Source organism: Agelaius tricolor, unplaced genomic scaffold, assembly GCF_023055355.1.
Source record: "Agelaius tricolor isolate 1412-34295 unplaced genomic scaffold, bAgeTri1.0.p SCAF_8, whole genome shotgun sequence".
NCBI classification, from domain to species: Eukaryota; Metazoa; Chordata; class Aves; order Passeriformes; family Icteridae; genus Agelaius; species Agelaius tricolor.
Genome location: NW_027269268.1, coordinates 17,132,520 through 17,156,268, shown reverse-complemented (window position 1 = coordinate 17,156,268; position 23,749 = coordinate 17,132,520). Strand labels below are relative to the sequence as shown.

General features: G+C 38.0%; 1 protein-coding gene across 1 annotated transcript in view; it reads right to left on the bottom strand.

Annotated features, from left to right (window-relative positions):
* Positions 1-23,749, bottom strand: part of COL25A1 (collagen type XXV alpha 1 chain) — a 298,121-nt gene that overhangs the window by 130,459 nt on the left and 143,913 nt on the right. Inside the window, exons 3-4 of the mRNA XM_071431776.1 lie at positions 17,163-17,207; positions 15,065-15,072 (exon numbers count right to left, since the gene is read on the bottom strand). Of these exons, the coding sequence (XP_071287877.1) occupies positions 15,065-15,072; positions 17,163-17,207 (53 nt within the window). The remainder of the gene's footprint in view (positions 1-15,064; positions 15,073-17,162; positions 17,208-23,749) is intronic.

Below are 23,749 nucleotides of genomic sequence, written 5' to 3'. Positions count from 1 at the left end.
AGATAATTTGGGCAGGAGAAAAATTTAGTGTAAAAAGAACAGACTAAAAGAGTACAAGAAAGATGAGCTGAACCTCTCTAAAACCCCTTTACTGCAAAAAGAAAAAATACTGACAATGACAAATGAAGCACTACAAGGCTCTTTCAACAAAGCCAATTTCAGAGTTTCCAGAATTCTTCCCTCAAGCAGTTTGTATCAGTTATTACCTGAGACATAAAATTCAGCTAGATGGATCATCACCTGGAGATTGCAAAGTATAACTGTGTTCTGAGGTAGAGATGTAGAGGTCTAAATGAAGTGAGTTTCTTTAAAAACAAAATCAACAGTGCTGCTTGATTTTCTTGACCAGAAATTTATGTATCTCCATCTTAACTACTAGAGGCTTGATCACCTTCAGCCTTCAGAAACACCTTGTTTTTCCTAGACTCATTCAAAACACTGGTGCAAAATTAATCATCCAAGATCTGAACTACAAACCCTCCTGAAAACACCTCACTGATTTCATTCTCATGGAAAGGCTTTCTTAATACCTTGATAGAATTATCCTGCAATCCCACCCATCTCTCACTTGTTTGCAAGCCATGTATCAACTCTCTCATGTAAAAAACTTCTGCAAGATCACCTTTATCAAACCAAGAAGTTTCTCTAAGCATACCATGGAAGCACAGAAGAGTCCTGGAAGCCACATCCTGATAAAACTGGGAGAGTGATGAATTGCAGCACCACGACTAAGGCTTCATTAACCAGGAAAGTTACACCATGCTGAAACTAGGTTCTAAGTATTAGACTTCAATTCCTGAACATAAACAGAAGTTATTCAAATTTACATTTTAATCCACCTGTTAAGTCCAGGGCCTTTAGTGCAGAGAAATGTGCAGCATGCACATGGAAAGCAATATGCCAATGTTAATAGTTACCTGCTGAGGAAAAGTGGCAGCTAACACATATTTTGCTGATCTTGTGATGTGAAAGAAAATGTTTGCTTTTTCCATATTTTTTAGGTACTTTGAATTTAAAGAAACAAATGAACATGTGACCTGAAGCCATGAATTTCATTAAGTGGTTCTAGTGTCCATATTAGCCTAAATTAGGTGATGAAAATTATCAATAATGGAGTAAGATGAAAGATGAGGAATGGTTTTAAATATTCCAAAGTAAACCAGAAGTGCCAGGTACCATTTCCAAAACTTCTTGAGGCAACATAACTCTACATTGCAAGACTCTCAGCTGAGAGCCCTACCTGCAGTCTGAATACTCTTATTAGCTCCTTGGCAATTATAAGATAGACTGTCTATGTCTAGAAGTAAGCAAGTTAAAGAACAAAAGAAATTGTTCAGAGTTTGGCTATTCAGGGAGTGGCTGAACTGCAAAAACGCTCCGCATATGGTAATAATAAGGGAGCACAAAGAGTTCTGTGCAAGAAAAATTATAGCCACAGCTTTACAAAAGCATGTTTCACAGATGAAAAATAATTGCCAAGATACTTTTTATTTTTATAGTTTATGCAGGAGATCTGAAAGGCAGTTTCTTATGGTGCAGATGCATTTTTTGAGTATCTCAGCACTATGGCTGCTCTTGCTGCTGAAATTCGTATGTAAAAGAATCATGAGAAAGAGCTGGACAGATCCAAGCTGGAAGGAACTTTCTCTCCTCAAACACTGTGGGTGGACATGCTTCTGTTTATCATGGCCAACACTGTATCTGTTGGAAATATATATTAAAGAAGGGGCCCTATTTGAGTGTGAATCCCAACGGTGGAGTACCTCTGTTGTCTTCATACATCAGACTAGCAAGAAGATTATTTCCAGACAGTTTTCCTCCTTGTAGCATAAGCCTCTTACCAGCATCTACTACATTTGTACAGTCAGATCTGTATGACAAATTACTGCAGAGGGAAACTACTGTTGACCCCAGAAAGAGTGACATAGTTCAAGTCATGGTAAAGAATGGAGCCAAAATGCTTCACCCATCCATAATCCATTGCAACAGTCTAGTGAAGTTTTGCAGAACTATGTGTTTCTGTAAAAAATACTGTTATGCTACTGAATTCCAGCACATCTTAACAAGTACTTGAACGTGGAAAACATTCACACAGACCGGAGAGAAAACTCCTACATTCTACCTAAAACTTCTCTTTTCACCCAAAGAAATTGAAACTCCTGTATTGTAAATAGAAAGCACATGGCTAATTCATCAATGCCAACATCACGGGGGGATTGTATTTGATGTGGCTGGTGCCATGTTGATGAGAAAACAACAAACTGTGAAAAATGTCACTTCTCAAAAATTAGCTGGCTAGCCTTCAGTAGGAGATAGATTGTTGTAACAGCTGTGGCATGATGACTTTGATGAATTAGATTTTTGCTCTTCTGGAATAATTCTGAAGAATGTGTCTCCTCACACCACCATGGAAGCAAATTCACTTGCTTACTGAGACCCTCTTAAATAACAATCTTTCTTATTACCTGTGTTTTGATGGCTTTAGAGAATGTGGGGAAAAAAATCCCTTTCACTTCTTTCAGTCAACCTGTTTTTTGGCTCCTACATATATTTTTTTTTAGGGGAAATAAGGTCCATTAAGGAAAAATAAAAATATAGTGGGTACATAACACAGCATCATATGGATGTAACCTTCAGAGACCAATTTTTTCACCTTGCCTCAGTGGAAATATCAGCTTTTGAAGACTGACAAACTCAGGAGCAGGAACATAAAACAATTTTTGCTCCATTAGGACCAAAGAATCCTACCATCACGCTCCTTTTATCTGCCTATAGAGGCAAATATTCTGAATTAGTCCCCCAGGGAATTAAGAAAAAATACAGCTGCTATAGATACTTGTCATTTGAGTTGCAATGAAGAACATCAACTCGAGTGGATACATCTCCATAAAAGAGAGCAGTTACAACAAAGGGTTTAAAAGAGAACAAAAATAATAGCCAAGGTACTGAAGCATGTGAAATTGAAATAAATTCACCAAAGATAAAACCCCAATCTCTTTCAACTATCATGAGGCTGAAGAAAGATTTGTTTGAAGAATTCCAGGATAAGGAAAAAAAGCTTGTGCAGACACACTACAATAAAACTTAAAACTGCAAAGCAGGTGCTTTCAGCTTTCATTTGACCGTATGTGGTCAAATACTGGAAAACAAAATTCCCTACATACAAGTCTGTTCAGATACTTCTGGCATTTGCCTATGAGATTTAAAAAGCACAAATATTCATGCAGCTAATGTAAAGACACTCCAGTTGTTCTAATTACATTATTCCTAAATCACTTGTTAATGGTTGGTGCTGTATACAACTATGCCACCTCCAAAATTACTTGGAATCAGTAAATTCTCAAAAAGCATAAAGCATCATGGAAAAAAACATAGGAAGCAAACTTATAAAGATTATTCCAATCACAGAAATAAAGCAGAATTCAGGGATGCAATACAGATTTTTTTCACTCTTTCTTCCGAAACAATTCCCTATATATTTTTTAATGATGCACCACCTGTTCTATTTCCCCGGTTTAACAAGGAAAGAGGGATGTAGCAAAGAAAAGAATTTGTGTTGCAAGAAAAGATTATGTCTGGTTCTTGTAAAAAGAAATTTCACACAAATCACCATCAGTTTCCATAAGGAACTTCTGTTACTGTGACTTTGAAAGAAAATCATTAAGCCTGTGAAGTGCTCAGACAGGCATACAGCAGCTTTATTTCCAAGTCTGTGCTTTTATTAGATATATTAACTGGGGAGCTGCACAGTACCTCACCATCTTAATACTCTGTGCCATCAATCTAAGACCTCAGTCCTAATGGCCTGTCACACAAAACACTGGACTACTTGGATTCTAAACTCCCTTTAAACTCCAAGTACAGCCTCATTGCACAAAGAGAAATCTCTCTTCCTTCCTTGACAAGTGCTGCACAGAAACAAGCAAATTCAACCAACAAAACATTTCACTAGGGAAGCAAAAGTTCCGGGAATCTGACCTACGATAGAACATGGGCTACCCCCCAGCCAAGAAAACTTTAAAATCCAAGTGTGTTATACCTGTGCCTTTCTGAGACATACTCCAGCAAACCATACACTCCTCTCAGCTATTTCCTAGTTTCAGTCAAATTATGCAAGTTAAAATGAAGCCCACCAGAGCTGAACAGGTGAATCCAAAGGCAGAATGTAGCTCAGTGTAACACCTTAAAATCTCCAAGCATTTACCAAACTCATTAGTTCATTTAAATTCCTTATTTTCTTCTGACATAACTGGTTTTCAAGACTATAAAAGGATTTTGGAAGAAGCTGGTGACAGCGTTTAAAAAAAAAAAAAAAAAAAGGTTCTTCACATTCCCATCTAGGGAGAAAAAAATTAAAAAATTTGGATGTGATGGCAATACCAGATTATACTCAACATGCCCTAAGGGCAGAGACCTAGTATTCAGAGTGGATTAGAAAAAATCAGGATAATTGATCCACACAGCTGGAAGTGGAAATGTTGAGGTAATTTTCTCTTTGGAGACTGGCTAATCAGTCAGAGTACCTGAATGAAAACCACAGGCCCAACTCCTGCCTTTTTCCTATTAAAAAAGGAAGCTACAGTTGCACTTTCTCAATGACTAGGAATGCAAGTACTACATTGTGCATAACAAAAGTTACTGAACTGCTGTATGCTACTCTTCGTTCTTTTGGAGTACTTTCTTTCAATGTTCCCTCTCACCCATAAAAAAACTGTACCATTATTAATATGAACCTGTGAAACTAAGGTAGCAAACTAAGATCATTCCAGTTGCTGGAATCCACAATCTCAGTGTACATACCTAATACTGCTGAAGTAAAACATTAAATTGAATGTAAACTTAAGTCCAGTATAGTGATACAACTCCTGTTTCACAGAAGTCTGTGTACTGAGAAGAATCTACCCTTAAAATTTGGCTTTTCTTAGCTGTAATTGATCTATACAGGAAAGCACTGCAATTGTTACAGATAAATAATGTAACTTCTGAAAATTTCCAAATTTTCCCTAGACTTATTCACTTGCTAGAATTTCAGTCTTCCAACAGCAGTTTATTTTCATTAGAATATCATGCTGCAGAAAGAAACTGATTTCTACATCAAACTCATGAGTGCTCATGCACATGACAGTTTTTCATGAGTCAAAGCAGCAAAGAGCTAAATTCCTCTCATTTACACTGGGAGCAGCCATCATGAAAATGTACAAAATAATCCAAAAAGAATTTTTAACTCAATAGTTCTCTGTTAGATTGACAGTACTTTATAGTACTTTCTCAATACTAGCAAAAATAATGAATCTTAACTGCTTTACCTAAAGGTAAACTGGGTGGGCAGGGAGAGGGAACCAACAAAATAAAAACAACAACAAAAAATATCTCAAAACCATTTTCTGAGGGTGATTTATGATCTGTATCCTATACAGTCATGGAAAAACCTTCCAACTGACATTCCATACTGCTTGCACATCCTTCCTTCCAAACAACTACGTTTGCTTTTAGAAATGTCTTTAACTAATCTTGATTTCAATAGGTACAGCTAGAAAGATGAAAAAATGAAAGTAAGAATAGTCCAAGAAACAGCCTAGAATTTTCCCTGTGGTTCAAGAAGCAAAGTTACACCCTAAATATGCCCATCTCCAATGGAGGAAAAAGTACTTAAAGGCATTGATCTACTAGCTAACTCCTGGCCTTGAAAAAGGAATCCACAGAGCTGAGACCCCTATTAAAACTTGACAAACACTAGCCAAATAATTTTTGTGTGATTACTGAATGATGCTGTCCACTGTGGGGCCCAGTAGAGGTGTATCAGAGAATGATTTGATTCCCAGTAGGGAAGTAGTTCCTCACTCAGCTTTGTAAAGAAGAGCCAGTTCAGGTGACTGCCTGCTCCAGATGTTCCTCTCCTCAGATCACCTCTCTCTTAAATGGAATCTGAACACTGACTGCAGAGGGAAGCAGAAGTGCTTCAAGGAAAAATTTCCCCTGCACTTTCTGGAAATCACAGACTCCAACCACCTACTCTAGTAATTCAGGAACAAGTTTCTACAATGAAATTTTACACCTCTTGACCTCAGCTAGGATTAACAATGCACTTAAACTCCCACATAGGATTAGTCACCTGGGAGCTGTATGGGTAATACAGTTTTACACATCATTCAGAGTATCATAAATCAAAATTAAAAATCCAGAATGAAAGAAAATCGCAGAATCATCTGTGTAACCTCCCCTTCCAGGGAAGGAACTGATGACTTAAGAATTCTTAAAGGGTAGTTTGGATTTTCCTTCACATTTATAACAGATGTAATCTGAATCATAGCATGATTTAGGTTGGAAAAGACCTTTAAGATCATCAAGCCCAACCATTAAGTAATTAAATACAGGATTACTACTGTAATTGATTTAACCTTGTCTTTGAATTTCTTGTGAGAAAGTGACAGTTCAGACAATTCCAAGAGGCATTTTTAACCACCACTGGTTAATCACTCTACATCCACATGCAACTGTCAAACACAAATAGAAAAATGAGACATAGAATTAAAAATCATTTGGAACACAAAATTTTGCTACATGGTAGTTTATCTCATAAAAAAAGCTTGTTCTGTTATACCAGAGAGCTACATCGTGCACTGGGAGGAAATGACTGGAAAATTTCAAGTGGCAGGCCTGACGAAAAGCAAGTATGAATGATCACAGGTACAGTTCAAGCACTAATTAAGCCTATCAAAGCATAAATGTGAAGATGTTAACCACAGCCTTCTGCATGGCACCTGCTAAGCTGCCAAGCTGAACTCAGTGGAGTAGGCCAGAGAGACCAGAAATGTATGTATGCTGTCAAAAAAATGACAAACCAGCTTAATTTCTTTCTCTACCTACACATGCTTTATTGTAAAAGAGGGAAATTTCTAAGTCTGCAGAGGAAAGCACTGAAAAAACACATTTAATTCTTAAATTACACCTACCCCCTATCTATCTACCATCAGCTATAAATCTTTATTTATCTGATAGATATATGGGTTTGTGTCATTTAGAATTGACGTCAGCTGTGAATCAAAACTGTACTGACTCACACTAGCCTTCAGTATCCTAGCAGTTTGTGCTCAGTTTTTAATCACACACTGACATCTAGAAAGTCCCATGCAGAGATGTGGATTTTTATAGTACCAGAGTCCGTGCATCTGAGATGGAACTTGCCAGTTCAAAGAGGGTCTTGGTGGATCCAGCATATGGCAACAATTGTCTGTATTACTATTCATTCACTGAGGTTATTTATTATAATGTTGTTTCATTTTTCTATTGGTTTTCTACACCTTTATTTGTAGTGCTATGAATGAAATGGAGTCGAATCATTTAGGAAGTTTAATGCATTAAAAGCAGGACACACTATGTAGGCAGGCATTTACTGCAGCACAAAAAATTTTCTTATATCTCCATGTGGACTTTCTCCTTTAGCTTATCTCTGGAAATTTATTTTTATAATTTTCAGTGAAGAAATGGGTAGAGATATCTTTTTATATTGCTGACTTTTGCAGATGAGACGTTGTTCCTTCGCTATCATAGTCACAGAAAAGAAATAGCTTGGGGTTCTCTGAGTTTTCTCCAGGGAGTTGCAGAAATAAACACTGCCTGCTCTTATTTCTGCAGTCAGCATTACACAAATGTAACGAATGAGAGGATTTAGCCCACAGTTCTTTCAAAATGGAAACTGCCTTGTAAGTGGCTAATAAATGTGGTCTGATGTGTAGCTTCAATTCCGTGACACAGAATTAACAGCAACTGTCATTTTAAGAGGTCTCAAAATTTTCTGTTAGAATCATCTTTTATAATTACCTTCAATCACTGTGAAAATATTGGCATACAGAAAAATTAAACTCACAAGTTGCAATATATATTATTTATAGAACCAAAGGTCATAAAACCCCATTACTGTATGAATGTGACTGATGTGATTACAAAGACCACAGTTAGCACTTAGCCATGCAGATTTAGAGACCCTCCCACAATTTCTAGGAAGAACTGGAAGTTTATTTTCTGAATAGTATCATGTGTCCTCAGCTACACTATGCTTACAAAACTTACCACATTTTTATGACCTTCCTCTGCTTCTCATGGCACAGAAATATTACAAAGTTAACCTGCACAGCAGCAAGTTTAACACTGCACTTGTTTAGCCTGAAGCATCAATTTGGGAACAGTGTTGAGGTTTGTTGAGGATATTGTTATTCTATGTGGTTCCAAACAAAGAAATCTGTAAACCCAGGTATCTTTTAAGATGGACAGCTGACCACTCATGTTTCTTTCCACTCCCTAAGAACAAGCAAGGAAGCAAGGAGTCAGGCAAATGGATCAACTGAAAACCTCATGTCTCCTAAGGCAATCGCCTCTGTTGTGACTGAGTGCAAGGATAAAGCATATAAACTGAGAAAACACATACTAAAATCACAGTACAAAGAAGCTGTTGAGAATCTGTATGTTTTAAGTTTTCTGTTCATTTGAAAGGGAAAAAAAAAAAGTAAAACCTGAAATAGCTATCAGTGTTTCACTACCAAACCTGAAATTTATTGCAAAAGTTTTGTTGCCATACGCCTAAGAGTTACTTTGGGCAAATGCCAGAAATGAAAGGTGGTCTGTGAAGACACCTGTTGAGAAAGAAAAAAACTGCTCTGAAGTGGAAAATTTCTACAGGATCACCAAGCCAAATGCTCAGGGTAAGGTCAGGAATTGAGATAGCTGCTCCTTGAGCTTAGACATTTATATTTTTGAACAATTCTGAAAAAGAGGAGATCTGACCAGCTATTAGAATACAACAACTGTTGCAAAAATGCTTAATATTGCCACAGGCTATGTTTAATCACAGATGAAAAATGCACAATCTTTGCTCATTTCTTCTCTTTTGATTATTCCAATTCCATTTGTTTTATAGCAACTGAGTTGCCATTTTATCTGAGGTTGAAAAACTTGCACTTGCATGAGATTAATTTTATGTATATCCAGAGACATTGCTACTTATTACACATTTGCCTAGGAAGCCTCAATCTCTAACTGGAGACACAGAAGAAAACAAAATATGGCGCACCATCAAAGACAAAGCAACACAGCAGGATAAAAATAGTCTTTTACCAATTTCTCACAAGGGTGGTTTCCAATAGGCCCTACCAGGCCTATTTCTTCAACTAAAATTCCCTTCACTGCTCTACCTGGAATTCTCTTTGCCTTTTGTGATATAGGAACAGAAAATGAGGTGAGGAAAAATGAGAGACATAACAGCAACCTGAAATTCCTTACAGATCAGGATAACAGCTTTTCTTATGGTATACTGGTGAAAGCTTTTATGGGTGCAAAAATCAGAAGTGTGATGACAAAGACATTTTGTAATCTAGAAGGAATTATATCAGACTAAGGAATAATTGAAATTTTCTACCTGCAGTCCTAAGCTTTGCCCCTTTGTTATCTTGAGGCAAGTCTTTTGAGAGCTAGGAAAATTTAAAATTAATTGACAGGTGAAATTTCAAAGATGTACATTTCAGGTTTTATCAAGTGATGATATTTGACACTTACAGAAGAATAATCTCCAATTTAGACACTTTTTTTCCTTCAGGAGAGGAATCTGTCTATATTTCTTGTAGATGAAACAAGGATGTTAGAAGAAATGGGATGTAATCAAGGCACATGGTCACCTGGAGCAGTCATGACCCTCCATGGCTCCTGAAAGTTTTGTAAATGCATAGAGTGCTCTACAGACTGACTGTCATAGAGAAATGAAGAAGAAATTTCCACATTTCTCTGTTTATGGAGAAATGCTCTGTGGGTATTTCCATATTCTAAAACTTAATTCTGAAGAAGTGAAGCTTTACCACCACACACATGGCAACTTCCAGGATGGTTTGCTTGGATATTGAGCTTGATCTTGCCCAGCTTGGGAAAAATGGTAGGGAAAAAAATTCTGTTTGCTTCAATTTTTCAATGGAAAACAGTAAAAATCTGCTACCTATTCAACCTAGAAATGTACAAAACCCCACAGTTTATTTGGCCTCCTCACTGCATTCACAAGATGATTTTTTTTAGTGGCTTGGTAATTTTGGGGTAGAGGGTTTGGTGTGGGTTTTCTTTAGGGGATGTGTGTGTGTGTGTGTGTACTTTTTTCCAAGTTCTAGCACTATTTACAAAGCAACATTGTCATACAAAATGCCTGCAAAAGCTGCCTGTCGTCTCATTCTCCAATGATTGTGCACTCCTTTTCCTCTTTTATTTGAGTAGATGTGATAGGCTATTTTAATTTTAAACTCAAGCTGGAAGAGTCACAACTCTGAATTTGGTCACTGTCTGTTATACAGAACTTGTTATGAGGAAAAAAAAGGAGTTGTACCAGTGTACACTTCTTTAGTATTACTAGTGCCTTAAATAATAACCAGTTAATTGTGGTTTTATAAACCCCTTAATAACTGTGTTACTCATTAGCAGTAAACCCCTTATTTTATTGATTTTTGATGCTGTATCTTCCTGGGAACTTGGATTTCTGACCGCAATTCCTTTCACTGTTTTAACTATTCTGAAATAGCTTTAAGAACTAGAATGAACACATTCAAAGAAAATGTAAGCCTTGGAGAAAGCAGCCACTTGCTTTTGTGAGAGCCATACCAGGTTTAGGTTACACGTGGCAGATACACCTCACTATCCTCACAGACTATCCCATAAAATCCAATACAGATTTAAGCAAAAAGGCTTCTACAGGAGCTAAATAAGACTCTGGAGAAATAACTTAGAACACTAATAGCCTTCTAATAGACCTCTACAGGGCTGTAAAAGTACTCCTAAAGTACATGGCACTTGCAGTTACATATTTCCCATTCAAAACAGGAGGGTATGACTGTGACTGAAAAGATTGAAACATTCAGCCACACAACAACTTTCAGAAAGCAAAGCCAAATTTTATACCCAGTCATTTTCAAGCAGGAAGAAGCAGCACTCAGTGAAGTGCTAAGCACTACTGACAGCTCACATCACACATGAGGAGAAATGCATTCAGACTAAGTTTGCCCATAACAACACCATTAGACACAGCAATTTCAATACCGTGGCTCTGAAGTACCTTCATTGTTTTCAGATCCCACAACAAATCTCTTCAAGAAAACAACTTCTACTCATCTAGACAGATCAATCACTCTAAGAGAAATTGGAATGTGAACTCGGAAACCTGATAATGGTTTTAGTACATCCAAGCAGGTTTCTTGATACTGATGATCAGTTCCTCACCAGCTGACTTCCAACTACTTGTAATTGTAAAGATGGACACTGGATGATGATCCATGGGTGACACCACTCTGGAATTCCAGAGTCTGTCCAGGTAAAAGCATTGGAATAGATGGCATCAAATGAAGTGTTGTCAGCAGGTCAAGGGAGGTGATTTTCCCTCTCTGCTCCACTTTTGTGAGACCCCATCTGGACTACTGTGTCCACCTCTGGGGCCTACAGTGTCAGAAAACACATGGACCTATTGAAGCAAGTCCAGGGGACCACAGAGATGATGAAAGGGATGGAGCAGCTCTTCTACATAGACAGGCTGAGAAAGTTGGGGTTGCTCAGAAAAGGCTCCAGAAAGATTTTACTGCAGCCTTTCAATACTGAAAGGAGCCCTGAAAAAAGGTGTGGAGAAATATACTTTTTTTTACCAAGGTCTGTAGTGACAGAACAAGGGGTAATGACTTTAAACTAAAAGAAAGTTTATATTGGATATAAGAATAAACTTTTAAATTATGAAAGTGGTGGAATACTGGAACAGATTGTCCAGAGAAGCTATGGATGACTCATCCCTATAGGTGTTCCCAATCCCTCTAAGTGTTCAAGGCCAGGCTGGATGGGTTTGAGCAATCTGGTCTAGTGGAAGGTGTCCCTGCCCATGGCAGAGCGACTGGAGCGAAATGATCCAATAATTTCCTTTCTCACCCAAACCATTTTGAGAGTCTGTGATTCTACAGAATTCTCCTCTAATTGCATGTGCTCAAGGCATACAATTTATATTTTACCTATGGAAAAATTTTTAAAACACACTGAAAAATTACGTGTATTTTGTCTGAAAAACATAGGCAAATCAATCTGGGAGGGCCCTTTAAGATACACTATCAAGTACGATAAAAAAGATCATTACTATACTTCAACAGTCACTATGCTGTGCACATATATTATCACATTTCCTCACTTGGTTTCTAATACCCACATGACAGCAGGCATATACTTCTTTCAATGAATGGGACACTGCAAACAGTTTGCCTGACTACTCAAACAAAATGTATTATTAATAGATTTTAGAAAGATGCATTATTTCATATATATATATATATATATATTTCAGGTAATAAATCCTAAAGATATGAATGAAACTGACAGAAAAATGAATTGTACCCATTATCAAAAATTACTCTGTGATAGGCACTGCAGCCAATTGCTAGGACCCCTGTCATAACACTTTACCTTGCTCAAAATGCATTGAACAACGCAGTCAAGTGAAACAGGAGAGAATTAAAAGAAAGGACTCAGAGGTTCCATAAGGACTCAGAGATTCCATATGGCAACACTACAGCTTTCTAATACAGAAAATTGAGATGCAGTATCTTAGCAAGTTTTTTAATTAATTAATTATGAATTTTGTATGCAAGAACAAAGAAACTCAATACAAAATATGTACAACATCAAACAATCAGTGCATCTCATTTATGCATTGTAAATAGTCTGGTTCTTTTTGGAAACTTGTCACAGTCTCTTTTGCTTTGTTTTTAAAGGGAAATCCTGCATTTTCCATACATCTGAGAAACAAACAAAAAAAAAATAAATAAGGGTCCTTTTGACAGTAATAAAGAGAAACCAAAATATACCAACAGGATTTCAGAGTAACCATAAATTGCTATCATAATAATATGATGAGTTACCGGATAGCCATTTCGCCCTGGTGGACCCTGGTTGAATGAGATGAAATGGTATGACACATTAACAACACAGTCATGACATATGACATAACAAACATGCAGAGTACATTACCAGGAGAGTATAATTTGTGTATTGCTTGACTTTTTTGCATGTGATGATATTTCAAACCAAGAAATATGAGTTGGGTACTACACAGTGAAGAAACGAGGCTTTGGCAATGGAAATTATGTGTTTCAACTTATATAAACCCTCTGATTAAAAAGCTACTGGCTACTTCTGATGCCCAGTGAAATTCTGGTTTTTTTTTGAAGAGAATTATCCATGTAAACTGATGGGCAATATGTAGTTAATTAAAAAAAAAAAAGGTTTAGTGCTTAGGCAATAACGTATTAGATTCCACTTTCCACTAGAACATAGATGGCAAAGAAGAAATCTGAGATTGCTGTAAAAGATAATAAAAATATTCAAAATCCCCAGCCTCTGACTGCTATTACATGCGCCACTCAGTAGTCATGTACAAGGAAAATAAACAGAGCAGCTGTGGCAGCCTTTGAAAGTACAACATACACCTAATTCTCCAGTTTAATGAGGGATATGCAAATATTAGATATTTTAAATGAAAACTACTACCACAGTCTCCCAGATGAAAACAATACTTAAGTTCATAACAATTTCCCCTAGCCAGTGTCTATGCAAATATAAATTAATTAGGAAGGGAAACTACACTTTTTTATGCCTTGTAACAACCTAAACCATTGCTGCCTGTCAGCAAGATGGAGTTTGGTAGGTTTCAAGTATGAAACTTGGAATTTGAAGTCACTACATCTCAAAATTATTCCATTTTGGAACTTATTTCAGGTTTGTGCTAATATTGCCAAGATTACAACTTATTTTGGGGGGATTGTTTGCTTGTTTGGGTTTTTTTAATGTACCTATACTGAAACAGTGGGGAGCTAAAGTCAGAGACATTCTTAATGAGGCATATAGTGAACTCTTGCCACATTGCCTTGGTACAGGAAAATAGCTTGTATCATTATTTATATTTGCTCTTTGTGTTTCACAGGAGTACTGCAAAAGAAATCGGGGAAAACAGTGTTTCTTTCAAATAAACAGCACCTTTATGGTTTAAGCCTGGCTTTTCATTAATGGCTTGTTAAATGAATTTGTCACTATAAATTGCTGAGCATATGGTCAAAGTCTTAAAAAGGAAGTAATATCATGATTCAATATATGCATTTTACAGTAAAATCTTTAGGTCATAGCAGGAATTCAACACATTAATTAAATATTCTTAAACATGCATGTATCCTGGAATAGACAGATGATAGGGACTTGAAAATATTGTAGAAATATTACATCTATTAAGGAAAAAAACATAGAAGCCTTCTAACTGTAAAAGAAATACTATTTTAACAGTCACATTCCTACATCCTATGATGCACATGGATGGCATAACAAATACAAAGGTTTGAGACACATATGTTTAGTCCTGTCCTTCAAGACAGACTTTTCACTTACTCTGGGAATATATAAATAAGTAAACAAAAGACATCCAAAAAATCCCAAGCAAAACCAAAACAACCTCAAATCCTCAGAAGAGAGAAAGTGCTTTCTCACAGCAAGAATTAGCACAAGATTCAATCGACTTACTAAATGGAATGGCACTATTTAATAATAATTTTACACAAGCATTTATTTGCTTCAGTAGCAATTACAGTGAAATGAGCTGGAAAGCCTCCATGCCTCTAAAGAACAGGGAGCTTGTACCCCAAAACTTTGTGATAAATGCAGAGGAAGTTACTACCCAGCAAAACTGGCCAGGTCTGGGCTTAAGATAGGATACTCACACATTTTTATACTTCAGTAAAATATCTGTTATGAAGTCACAGGCAAAATGAACATAACATACTTACATGGAGTTGTGAATCCAAATGGCAATCTGGAGCGCTGAACATAAAGCTTTATTGGTTTAGAGACTCTTTTCTTAACGAACTTTCTGATTAAATTATTCAGCTCCAAGATACTGTGTGTGTATAAATATCAAAATTCCCTCTTGAGTATACATGATCATTTTATCACGCTGATAACTTAAAAGGATCTAACAGACTTCTGCCTGATTCTGGAAGAACCAATAATGTATCACTGTACTTACAGGAGGTCCTGTGGGGTGGGGGAGAGGGGGAAAAAGGGTAAAAAAAAGAGAAAAAAGAACACGTAAGCTTTCGAAGTTACTGAAGAAAGACACACACAGTCAAGCACAAGGCCTTGGGATTGTGAGTGAGCAGCACTGGTAATACAGGGCACACATTCTCCCACTTAAGTAATCTTGTGCTTTGGTAGTGCTCTGAAATTTGTAAATATGACTACTGTCTAAATGCATGCACTTACCTTAACAAATCTTCAATTACAGTCATGCAAGCTTATGAAAGTTGCTTCTCCATTTATTTCCATGCAATTTCATGCCAGTCCAAAAATACCAGCCATGGATACAATTAATTTTGTCAGGCTCCACATAAAGCACATGTAACCACACCACCAGTTTCAGCTAACCACACAGTGAGCACTGGATCAGAGCTTGGCTGCAGAATTGCACAAAGTACCCTTGGCATTTAACCTGGGCATCTTGTCAAGAATACATGTACCAGCATCTTCCAGACTTCCAACTTTGCCTGTGAGGAGAGGTTTCAGTGGCCACCTGACAGTGCTGAACTTTATTTTCATCACCTTCCTCTCTCAAGGCACACATATAAAATGCTCCCCATTAAAATGTCACACTTTGTGAAGTGATATTTGCACATTTTTTCAATTATTTAGACCTCAAAGACTTTTGTGTAGCAGTTCTTGGAAACATTATCAAAGGGCCACAAATCAAATCTACTATTTCAGTCTTATATAAGGTGAGCAGCTGCAGCTCCCAAATCAATGGCATTTCATTAAGCTTTTATGCCTCTCTCTAATTTCTGAATAAAGTGAAGTGCAAAAGGAGTATAAAACAGCAGCAGCTGTACTTTGAGATTGCTTTTAATACTGACAGCCTTTTGGTTTTAACAATGCAACTTTTATTGTCCAGCAACTAAGGTAATTTCTTTATTCTGGCAAACATTCTTAAACAGCATTTTAAGGTGCAGGTCTGTTTTTAAATGAGAGATCCGTTTCCTTTATTAATAGTTTACCATGTGTTTATTTGAGATTTAAAATGAATCAATGAGCATCCCGCAAAGTAATTTCCAGGATCATTTGTAATTCAATCTCCAACCACAGAATTTCCCTCTGTATCATAGCCTCTTTCTCTGAAGTAGGTACCAAGACAGCACTGAATGGAAACACGAAGGTGATTTGTATCAACTTTTGGCAAGGCTTGGTTTTAGTTTTGTGATTCAGGAAGATATGCAACTAGTTTTTTAAGAGCCAGATAAATTATCATTTACATAAATAAGAAAGGCTACAGAAGATTTACAGAGATCAAGTTGGTTGGAAAGATCTTGTCTAATCTAGCTGGCAGATTAGACAAGACAGCCAAGGAGAATAGAAATGCTCATTTTCTACTGCATTGCCTCCAGAAAGTTCACCTTGATGAAAAACTCAATCCCACAAGGTAATTGATTCAATTCCTCTGAATGTCAACAGCAAGAGGTGCTCAGCATCTCATAACTTTGCCTCAAATTAAATTTCAGGCAACACACCAGCAGCAGGTTTCTATCAACAGCAACCTCCCTGGTACAGGGTAACGAACCAACAAATGTTTTTTCTTATTTCTGTTAGAACTTAACTGCTCATTTCTATAAAACAACTTCTCTCATACAGAGTAGTCTACTTATCACATTATGTCCCTGATTATCAACATTCTCGACACAAGAAATTTTATTTCCTTATAAAATTGTTCTCCTGCAGCCAAAGGGGCCTGATGTAACACTAACACAGTATTCCAACTACTGACTTATGTGGAGTTATTCTAACTTGTGCATGTGTGAGAACACCCCTGAAGGGTTTGACACTTACAGACCTGTTACCATAGGCACCGTGTTGAGCATTATGAAGTGTGCCTGCAAATTAGGGGTGCCCAAGACCAGAGAAATATCTGGAAGGCCACCAGATACATGCCAAGGGTCACAACATTTTTACCAGAGAAGTTTCAGACTTCTTTTTCAGAACACACATGCAGTACAACTAAAAATCAAGGCATGCTGGGTATGCATCCTCACAAAAACAGACATCAAATGACAACAGATCTTATGAAATTAAAAACTTACCAGTCTCTCCTCTTCTTCCCCGCTTACCTCTTTTCCCTGGAGGACCTAAAAAGAAGATGGTGGATAGTAACTTTTCCCTTGAAATTACATGTAGAATATAATTTGTTTGGATGTAAGGGCATTAGACTGATCTACTACATGATGTTCAGAGACTTTGGCTGAGCAGGGGTAAAAGATAATCCAAACAAGATTTAGGAAGTTTGGAATAAATTGGCAGCTACGGTACTCACTACAGGCTCCCTGAAAAAAGGCTGGGAGAAACTTTAAAGGTCATCCTGTTCATCCTTCTTTTTCAAGGAAAAAGTTAACCACATCTAAATTTTTTTTTGCAACTTCCACAGGCTTTTTTTATCCCCCAATATATCACTGTTCTGATGAATGGAATATTTTTCTTTATGACCAACTCGCTGCACTGAAGCCCATCAATTCTTGTGCTTTCCACCATGAACCCCATAGAAGAAATTGTTGCTTTTCTTCTCTCAAAAATGTCTTTGTATTCCTCAGAATTGCTGCACCCTTCCTTCAGTCATCCTAAACCAAATAGATTGTGGAACATTAAGTTTTATTAAATTATTCCTGTATTAAGCTAAAAGATTAGTATTTATTTGTAAGAGTAAATCCTCAGGAATTTGCTTTCAGCCTCTATCTGAAAACATGCAATAAATGAAGAAATCAACACCTGGCTTGCCATCCCCCAAACATTTTACAACAATGTATGTGTTGCCAGACCCAGTGTACGGTGCTTTGCCTCCAGGTTATATTTGCTTATTTATCAGACAAGACAATGGCTTAGTCACTGCATGCTTTTTTGCTGAGAAGTTTTTACTTCTCATTGTCCTTTCTCCACAAATACATAATATAACCTGCTTCTGCTGACACCTCTGAAATAAAAAAAATAAAAAAAAAAAGAAAAAAAATTAAAAAAAGGAAAAATCCTTTTTGTCCTTCATTTCTGCCTTCAATATCTTTTTCCTGCAGATCTCAGATGTCAGACTGCAGACACTTTCCCCCCTCTACTTGGTAACCCTGACATACTGTTCCTGAAGGTGCCAGGAAAGCACACTTGCACTTCTCCATGTACAGCTTGGAGGAGAAGCAGCAGCTGTGCTGGTGACACAAGTCCTGAAACTGGGCTGCTCTGAACAGAGAGCCACAGGTGGGACTCTCAGAGCTGCAGAAGAGAGGCGAGTGCACGGGTGGAATTCCAGAAGCAGCGAGGCGTGCAGGAGCACAAGTACCTCTGCTGGGGCTGGATCTCACCGTTTGTAATGGATATGAGATGCACAGGTGGCTTTGTGCAAATGGCCTGCTACTTTAAACTTTACAAAACATCTGAAGCATCATGCCATAGCTTTTAAATAGCTTTGAATTATATATTTGCAGCAGTCTGGCTTAGCAGACTAAGATGCTGAAAAGCAGCATTAGTGAAACAATTTCAAGACACATATGAAACAGCCTTAGTTCTCCAGGTGAATAAAATACTATTGCTTTCTTTAAAGAGGAAGAGGGGAGAAGAGAAGAGAAGGGAGAAGGGAGGAAAAGAAGGAGGAGAAAGGAGGAGCGAGAAAATAGAAAAGTAGCTCTAGTCTTGAATGCAGAGAGGTTTACTCCTATCAGAGCATCACAAATTTGACTAAAATCCTTCTTGCCTGTTCCAATAATTAAAGTAGTGGCATCATGCAATAGAAGTTTAAGACAATATCATACAAGGCAAGAATAGCATGGGATATTCAGAATCAGTAGCATGAATATTTTGGCTTCATGAAAAACAGTAAAAGTGTCATTTAAGTATGGGAGAATCTTGCAACTTCTCCTGCAAGGGATACCTAGAGAAACTTCTTACACAGGGAATAGAATGTTACAGACACTGTAAGTTTCTATATTGCACCTCCTTTTTCCTCCCCCCACAAACACCAAAACTTCTCAGATTCCCCCTGCATGCACATAGCCCTGCAGAGGCCCGCTGTGGAGATTTCCTGGGTTGTACCCAAGCTCACAACACAGATGTAGAGCAACTTGGACTCAACACAAACATGGATGTGCAGGAGAAACTTAGAATGTTCTTCTCCAGGTAATGACATGTCATTGTGCATATAGCAATAATATTCTCCTAAACAGGGTGGTGATATTTCTTTTTATTAAAATTCAACTGTGCTATAAGTGTGCACACACACACAAACAAGTCTACTACCAGGTTTGCTTTTGAGAAAGGAACAGAACTTGGAAACTAAAAATGTTGGCTACACACCAGCAAAACACATTAAAGTCACTAAGAGAAAATCCTGAAGGTCACTTCAAGCTATGAATTTTAGGAAGGAATGAAATCTGTCCAGGAAACCAGAATTTCATAGAGCACTCTGTTGCTAGTTCAGCTGTATACAGGGACAGCAAAAAACCAGCTCCAGTTCAGCTCTTTCCTTTGTCATCAAACGCTGATCCATTCTAAGATGTTATTCTAAGATTATTAGATTTAAATGTGTGAATCATCAGAAAAATTACTGTTACTATTATTATGTTTCCAAAGTAACCACACTGCTGAGGTTAGGAAACTTACCCTGGACTTAGACCAATATTAATGAAACCATACTACTGCCCCTGACCATCAGACCAGCAGTATTTCTGGGCCACTGAGTGACAGGTATCTCTTCTCACATTAAAACTTTTTTGATCTGTGCACTATTCAAGTCTGTCAAGGTGGTGGCATTTGCAAAACTTTAATTTATTGTGAGACGAGAAATGGATCTTGAAACTTTTTTTGATTTTGATGATCATTTGAGAAAATAATTGCTGTATATTTATCTATTTACTTACTTTTTACCAATACAAACGAACTAATTTTAAACTGTTTACCACAGATGGTTTCAATTCACAGAAAACTAACTCTGAAATTTATGGTCATCGCTAGATGACCTACTGCTTCAGAAAGTACACAAGCTTTCATGTTTTCCTGAACAGGCTGCTTTCTCTAAATCTCAACTGCTAACACATCATCTGTAGCTGCAAGAGTTTCAAGCTATCAAAACCGTGGGCATTTTTCTATAAATACTAATTTTCCATCTGTCTATAATTTTATAACTTTGTACTAATTGGAGGATTTGATGGAGACTCATCACAGCAGAAGGAGAAGTGAATAAAGCTGTATTATGGACAATGTCAGCTTACATCAAGTCCACAGATTTTTACAACTTGCACAAAACACTCAACATGACATAACTACTCTGAACTTTCCTGCCTGGGGTAAAAAAGTCTTTTCGAGACTATCAGAAATGTCTATGCTGAACTGAATTTATTCCAGATTACTTTAAGGGTATTTTGTCTTAAAATATATTTTCATATTAAAAATGTAAGTATTAGGAAGAAAAATTGTAATTTGAATCTCAGTGGAGTGAGTTGGGTTACTAAATACTAATGATACTGAGCAATAAGCAAAAGCTTGTTTATAGTAGCCAACTTTGGCTAAACACTGTTTTTCCAGGATCACTACATTTACTTACCTGTAGGGAGTTAGAATAAAAGGCCAGACCACCTGGTTTTTATTTTCACCCTAATTTAGTTGAATTATATCTGAAATTATATTATTCTATCTGAAAAAAATCTGAAATTATTTTATTCTTCCAAAATAATTTATGAAACTAATTCTTATCAACAGAAAATTTAGAAAGAATTTTTTTCTATTAAATAAAAAAAAAATGCCACTGCTATTCCATATTTATGATGAAAATTTTGGAATTGAAAGAAACTAAAAGCTAATTGAAACTAAAAGTCAATTTTTTGTCTAAATTTATCTTCTCAAGCCAAACACTTTTTGAGTCAGCCACTCAAAAAGTAGCTTTTACCTATCACAAGACTCTGTCAAAAATCCAAAAAAACACCACAAATAAAAAAACCCTCCCACACTGCACAAAATGGACAAAACCACCTGTACTCTTTAAATTTATTGATATAACTACAGCAAAAAATTTCCAGATTTCAGAAACAGCAGACAGAAAAAAAAAATAAAACAACTGAAAACCCACCACATTTGGTGGGTGAAACATAAGAGTTCCTCTATCAGCACCTACCAGGAACATCAAATGCTTGGCCATTTGGTCACCAGCTGATCTAGAATGTCAAGTTTCTCCTAATTTTGGAAAGAATTATAGTGGCATTATCAAATCAAAAGAAACATCTTTGGTTATTACAATCTCCAGAAGCTTAATTAAGCTCCTACTTGCATTGTCACTGCAAGTAAGAGCTACACCAAACCAGCCTAAGAATAACACAAGAGTTCAGAGCCCTGTTCCCTCTTTTACTGATGCCCATCATTCATATGTGGTTCCACACACACACACAGCTACTGTTAAAGGTAACAAGTATTCCACGTGCACATGAGAAGAATAATATTTTCCTGGCTATTTCAAAGGACATCCCACTTCAAATGAAGATCACAGCAACACCGGATTTTTGCCTGTCAAGTCAGAAAAATGAATTAATACAACTACATTCTCAGAATAAATCCTGAGCAACTTTGCTGAAAGTAGTAGAATTACTTCAGTATCGTCAGTCATGAAACTGTCAGCCATGCTGAAATCATCTGGATTAAAATATCCAGCAATCAACTGAACTATACCAACCAAACCATCCTTTCTGACTCAACTCTAACACTGGTAAAATAACTGCTACCAGTTGCATTTCAAGCTCCATCACTCCAAGCTGTAAATGGATCCAACTCTTTCCGCTTCCAAAGTACAACCCAGCTGTCATCATTTTATCCCACTTCACGTTTCTGCCTGTCAAAGTGACTCAGGAAGGAGCAGGGCACTGAAGGGAGCCAACCCCTCACTGCTCATTGGGAGAGAGTCTCCCCAGCAAACTGGCACCCCTGCCTCAGAGCTGTGGGAGCACCAGCTCTGCAGGTGGGGAGCAGAGTGGCAGCTGCTGAGCCTGACACCTCCCCCTGTGAAATACACATGCCACGAGCAGTGTGGTGGCTCCAGGTAACACTGTCTGAGTGCCCCATCCTGCCAGCCTCCACCTGCCTGGATGGTCACCACCTCCAGCAAGCAGCACTGAAACATCTCAGTGGGCTGAGCACACACCCAGTGGATGTCTGTCTGGGCAACCTGAGATTCAACAGACACACCTGTGGTCCCTTCTCACACCATTGCCATCAATGGGAAGATTTCTATCTCCAAGGCTGAGCATTTTCATATAAACTCTGCATGCATCTATTCCAGGCTACTTTATCAGCCTTTTCTGCTCTCCCTTCTTTTCTCAGCTTTTTTAACTCATGTAAAACTTGGGACTCCTCTTTCCTCACACTCTGCATAACCACTCCACCTGACATGTCAGTCTTCTTTGTACCTCAGACTCTCTGTAACAGCCTGCCTGAACTTCCTACCTCATAAAATTACCTACCCCATTTGGAGTCCTGGCTGGATAAATAACATCCATTGTTTCACACACAGTACATCATCTATTTGGCTCACCGTGAAGTATCACTGCATTGCATGGCTTGGATACATGTCAGAAACTACTATGCAACTTGGCAGAGGAAATGTCAAAACTGAGTCTGTCTGATCCTCACAGCAAAGCAATCTGACTGTCCTAAGTCAGATTTGTACCATTTCTGTACATGCTAAATACCACCTGATTAGAGACATCTAGCATAACATAATTTCACCAGTACCAGATGCCACTGAGGAAGAATCCCATTATTGTCACCTGCAAAATAGCCAGACCTGCCTGCCCACACACACACACACACACACACATATATACATATATTTTCACAGAATCATAGAAAGGTTGGGCTTGAAAGGAACCTTAAAGATCATCTGGTTTCAACACTACTGGCATGGGCAGGAATGCCACCCTCTAAATCAGGTGCTCAGGGCCTCATCCAACCTGGTCTTGAACACTGTAAGAGAAGTAGCATCTGCAGCTTCTCTGGGTAATCTGTTCCACCCAGAGTCTTCTCCAGGCTGGATAATCCCACTTTTCTCAGCCTGTCCTCTCAGGAGAGGGTTTCCAGCCCTCTGACCATCTTGGTGGCCTCTTCTGGACTCACCCCAAGAGATCCATATCCTTATGCTAAGGAGCTCTGTGCTGGCCACAGCATACTCTGCTGGCCTTGCTTCTCATGATGCAGCCTAGGATGCAGTTGGCTTTCTGGGCTGTGAGTGCACAGTGTTAGTTCATGTCCAGCTTGTCATCCACCAGAATCCCCAAGTCCTTCTCCACAGGGCTACTTTCAATGAGTTCTTCTCCTGGTCTCAGCTTATGTCTGGGATTGCCCTGGCCCAGGTACAGCATTCTGCCCTTGGACTTGTTGAACCCCATGTGGTTCTCATGGGCCCCCTTCTACAGCTTGTCCATGTCCCCCTGGATGGCATCCTGTCCTTCTGTTGTGTCTGCTGCACTGCTCAGTTCGTGTCATCTACAAACTCCCTGAGGGTGCTCTCCATCTTGCTCTCCATCTTGCTTAATATCTCTGTCATATCTCACTGACAGAGATATTAAAGAGCACCAGTTCCAAGAAGGAGCTGTGAGGGACACCACTTGTCACCAGCTGTTTTCCATCCCACCTGTAAATCCAAGGATGCTTT